Raw genomic sequence first — 5,101 nt, 5'->3', positions numbered from 1 at the left:
GTTGAGCTATAGGCGCCGAGCCAGAATTTGGGGTTTTTTTGTTTTTGTTTTTTTGAGACAGAGTCTCACTATGTCACCCTCCGTAGAGTGCTGTGGCATCACAGCTCACAGCAACCTTAAACTCTTAGGTCCATGTGATTCGCTTGCTTCAGCCTCCCAAGTAGCTGGGACTACAGGCACCCACCATAATGCCCGGCTGTTTTTTTGTTGTTGTTTTGCAGTTTGGTCAGGGCCGGGTTTGAACCTGCCACCTTCGGTATATGGGGCCAGTGCCCTACTCACTGAGCCACAGACGCTGCCCAGCAGGGAATATCTTAAGCTAATGTTTTGTTTTGTAGTGTTTTGAGATGGATCTCTCTCTGTCACCCAGGCTAGAATGCAGTGGTACCATCATAATTCACTACAGGCTCGAACTCCTGGGTTCAAGTTATCCTCCCACCTCAGCCTTCCCAGGAGCTGGAACATGCCCAGCTAATTTTTCTATTTTTTGTAGAGACAGGGTCTTGCTATGTTGCCCAAGCTAGTCTCAAACACTCAAGTGATCCTCTCACCTCAGCCTTCTGAGTTGCTGGGATTAAGGTGTGAGCCACTGTGCCTGGCCATAATGTACAATTTTTAAAAGGTCTCCATGTGGCTCAGCACCTGTGGCTCAAGTGGCTAAGGCGCCAGCCATATACACCTGAGCTGGTGGGTTCAAATCCAGCCTGGGCTCGTCAAACAACAATGATGACTGCAACCAAAACATAGCCCGGCATTCTGGCAGTCACCTGTAGTCCCAGCTACTTGGGAGGCAAAGACAGGAGACTTGCTTGGGCCTAGGAGTTGGGAGTTGCTGTGAGCTGTGATGCCACAGCACTCTACCCAGGGTGAAGGTTCTGTCTCAAAATAAATAAATAAATAAATAAATAAAAGGTCTCCATGGACAAGGTCTTCTTTTGGGGTGATGAAAATGTTCTGAAACTAGTTAGAGGTGATAGTTACACATCATGAGTATGGCTAAATGCCCCTGAACTGTTCAGTCTATAATCATTAATTTTATATAATGTGAATTCCGCCTCAAATTTTTTTTTTTTTTGGAGACAGAGCCTCAAGGTGTCACTCTGGGTAGAGTGTCGTGGCATCACTGCTCACAGCAACCTCCAACTCCTGGACTTAAGCGATTCTCTTGCCTCAGCCTCCCAAGTAGCTGGGACCACAGGCGTCCGCCACAATGTCCGGCTATTTTTTGGTTGCAGCCATTATTATTGTTTGGAGGGCCCGGGCTGGATTTGAACCCGCCAGCTCAGGTGTATGTGGCTGGCAGCTTAGCCACAGGCGCCGAGCCTCCACCTCAATTTTTAAAAGAAGTCTCCATGGCTGGAGGCTGGAGGATGAAGTCTAGGTAGCAAGTGGTCCTGTGGGGACTGCTGCAGGAGTCCAAGTAAGAGATGATGGAGGCTACACAGTAGGGGGATGTAGAGAATGGGAATATTTGAGAGACCACAGCTGAGGGGGGGGCAGGCAGAGTGAGCAAGAGGAGGTGTTAGAGCCCAGTCCTAGGCTTGTAGCCCTAGCAATTGGTGGGTGGGTTAGTAGTTGACCAGGCTGGGAAAGTCAGGGATGAAAACTGAAGCTTCACTAAAGCGCCTTTGCAAACTTCAGTGTCTCAGAGACACTGGGGATCTTTGACATCTATTTGCAGATCCTTTGCACAAAAGAGTAAATGGAACCCAAAAGGCAGGGCTGATGCAGCTTGGCAGCCTAGACACCAACTTGCCACTCACCAGCCCTGTGTTGTCTGTCCACTGGAAATCCCTCTCCACAATCCTGTCATTCAGGCCAATCCAAGTGTTTTCATGCCCAAAACCTGCAGAATGAGGGATTGTGAGGGTTGCTCATATGTCTGTCTCTCTCCCAGCATGAGGCATGGGCTGGAAGTGAGGAAGGGGAGTGGGAAGTGAGGACTCAGCCACTCCCACCCCCCAATCCCCAGCTTGGAGGTGGTGGAGAGAGAGCTTGGAGGTGGGAATGAAGGGAGGAAGGAGGGAATGGAGATGGGGAGGACCCAGAACCCCTCCCTCTACCTCCACGCTGGGGAGCGGAGAACCCAGGAGGTAGGGAGGCAGGGAAGGTGATAGAGGTAGGCAGAGTACCCAGAGCCTCTCAGAACCTTGGGTAGGAGGTGGAGAGGGGAAGGGTAGAATGGAGGGGGGAGGCCATGAGCCCCTCTCCCAGCCTCTGGCCTCTGCACAGACAGGAGTCCTCACCCCCAACCGCCAGCAGGTGGACCCTGGCTCCCTTCTTACAGGGAGGAGAACAGGCAGGCAAATGGCTGGAATTAGGCCGCGGCCTTGCCATGACATGTGGCCAGCAGAGAAAGGAATAAACAAAGACATGATCACATCATTGCAGAAATGAGAGGGCAAGAGACAGAAGACCCCAGAGGCAGGCAGGCAGGAGAGAATGAGAGAGCAAGCCAGTTACTCAGGAGGAGCAGGTGACAGGGTAGAGTACATTGAAGAAAAAGAAACAAGAGAACCAGGGAATGAGAAAACAAAAGAATCCATGGGGGGAAAGACAGGGGCAAATGTGAATAAATGGATGGATGAAAAAATGGCAGAAGGAATAAATCAATAAATGCCAGATTTAGTGAATGTGACACTCATCTCTCCCCCTCGGTCTCTGTAAAATTCATTCCTCATTATATCCCACACGTCACAGATGCTTCCCCCATCCCCCTCTATCCTCTGGCCCTATTTTGTTATTGGAACACATAGGACCTATTAAATTATAGTATAAACTTATTTGGTTAGATATTTACTTGTTTGCCTATATTTTACTGAATATAGGCACTCCCTGGGGACACAGCAAAGTCCCTTTGGCTCACTGCTGTGTTGCAGCGCTTGAATTGGTGCCTGCACATAGCCAGTGCTCAGTAAATATTCAGTGAATGAATGAATGAGGTGAATGTATAAATGAACAAATGAATCAACAGATGCATGAATTAAGAAACATGGCTTGCATTAATGAACTCAGCTTTGGAAAGGTGGCATCGGCAGAGCATGCCACGGCAAAGGGACTGTAAGTGCCACCCCTCCTGCCATGTTGGCTGGTGATACCCACCCTCCCAGAGTGCCTACTGTTAATGAAGCTGTGCTCCTCAGGTGAGTGGATGCTGGTCAGATGGCCAGCTCGACGGCGGCAGTCCCTCTCGGCGTCCTCCCATGCCCGCCGGTGGGCAAAATACCGGTAGCAGTGGCCCTGGAACTTGTGCCATCCACGGTCACAGCCCTCTGTGTCTGAGAGGTGGCAAAGAAGTATGAAGGGTGCCTGACCTTGGTCTCAGGTCTACCAGGCAGGAGCTGAGCCAGCCCACCAGACAGAGGACCCAATCCAAGATTTCCCCAAGCCAGGCCCCTCCTCCTAAGGCTTTGTGCCCCTCCCCGCAATGCTTTCAGCTTCCAAGTTAACTTCTTTGTTGCTGGACAAGATTTAACTGGAAGATCATTATACCCCACCCCCTCTCCCTCCAAAGCTGAAGTCTCCTGCTCTGATTTTTGGGGCCAAACTCTCTGTGTAGACACAGACACTCAGGAAACTTTCTCAGGAAGACTTAAAATTTCCCTCCTGGCAACAAGCTTGAATAGACATTTCTCCAAAGAAGATATACAGGGCGCCAGGCACTATGGCTCACACCTGTAATCCTAGCCCTCTAGGAGGCTGAGGCAAGCGGATTACCTGAGCTCACAGGTTGGAGACCAGCCTGAGCCAGAATGAGACCTGGTTTCTTTTTCTTTTTTTTTTTTTTTTTGAGATGGAGCCTCAAGCTATCCCCCTGGTAGAGTGCCATGGCATCATGCTCACAGCAACCTCCAACTCCTGGGCTCAAGCGAGTCTCCTGCCTCAGTCTCCCAAGTAGCTGGGACTACAGGCGCCCGCCACAACGCCTGGCCATTTTTTGGTTGCAGCCATCATTGTTGTTTGGCGGGCCTGGGCTGGGGATTCGAACCCGCCACCTTAGGTGTATGTGGCTGGCGCCTTAGCCACTTGAGCCACAGGCGCCGAGCCCTGGTTTCTTAAAATAGCCAGGTGGCTCAGCGCCCATAGCACAGGGCTTATGGTGCACAGCGCCCATAGCACTGTGGTTATGGTGCCAGCTATATACACCAAGGCCGGTGGGTTGGAATCCAGCCTGGGCCAGCTAAACAACAACTGCAACAAAAAATATCCAGGCATTGTGGCAGGTGCCTGTAGCCCCAGCTACTTAGGAGGCTGAGGCAAGACAATTGCTTAACCCAACAGTTTGAGGTTGCTGTGTGCTGTGATGCCATAGCACTCTACCAAGGGTGACATAGTGGGGCTCTGTCTCAAAAAAACATTAAAAATAAAAAAGTAAATATGGTTGGGTGTTGTGGTGGGCACCTGTTAGTCCCAGGTACTTGGGAGGCTGAGGCAAAAGAATTTCTTGGAACCCAAGAGTTTGAGGTTGCTGTGAACTAGGATGCCATGGCACTCTACCAAGGGCAACAAAATGAGACTATGTCTAAAAAAAAAAGATACAAATGGCCAACAAGCACATGAAAAGATGATCAAGGTCATTAATCATTAGGAAATGGAAATCAGCTCGGTGCCTGTGGCTCAAGTGGCTAAGGCGCCAGCCACATACACCTAAGGTGATGGGTTCGAACCCAGCCCGGGCCTGCCAAACAACAATGATGGCTGCAACCAAAAAATAGCCGGGCGTTTGTGGCGGGCACCTGTGGTCCCAGCTACTTGGGAGGCAGAGGCAGGAGACTCACTTGAGCCCAGGAGCTGGAGGTTGCTGTGAGCTGTGATGCTATAGCACTCTACCCAGGGGGATAGCTTGAGGCTCGGTCTCAAAAAAAAAAAAAAAAAAGGAAATGGAAATCAAAACCACCTTGTGCTATCACTTCACACTCACTAAGATAGTGATGATTAAAGAAAGGAGTGGGGGCTCAGCAGCCACATACACCTGAGCTGGCGGGTTTAAATCTAGCCTGGGCCCACCAAATGACAATGACAGCTGCAACCAAAAAAATAGCTGGGCATTGTGGTGGGCACCTGTAGTCCCAGCTACTTGGGAGGTGGAGATAGGAGAATC

General features: G+C 50.3%; 1 protein-coding gene across 1 annotated transcript in view; it reads right to left on the bottom strand.

Moving 5' to 3' along the window:
* NCAN (neurocan) overlaps positions 1-5,101 on the bottom strand; it is a 32,858-nt gene that overhangs the window by 4,181 nt on the left and 23,576 nt on the right. The window contains exons 10-11 of the mRNA XM_023517165.1: positions 3,120-3,278; positions 1,764-1,846 (exon numbers count right to left, since the gene is read on the bottom strand). Coding sequence (XP_023372933.1) covers positions 1,764-1,846; positions 3,120-3,278 — 242 coding nt within the window. The remainder of the gene's footprint in view (positions 1-1,763; positions 1,847-3,119; positions 3,279-5,101) is intronic.

Source organism: Otolemur garnettii, unplaced genomic scaffold, assembly GCF_000181295.1.
Source record: "Otolemur garnettii isolate 467f Iridium unplaced genomic scaffold, OtoGar3 scaffold00105, whole genome shotgun sequence".
Taxonomy (NCBI): Eukaryota; Metazoa; Chordata; class Mammalia; order Primates; family Galagidae; genus Otolemur; species Otolemur garnettii.
The sequence above is the reverse complement of the archived record's forward strand: the minus strand, read 5'-3'. Positions and strand labels throughout refer to the sequence as shown.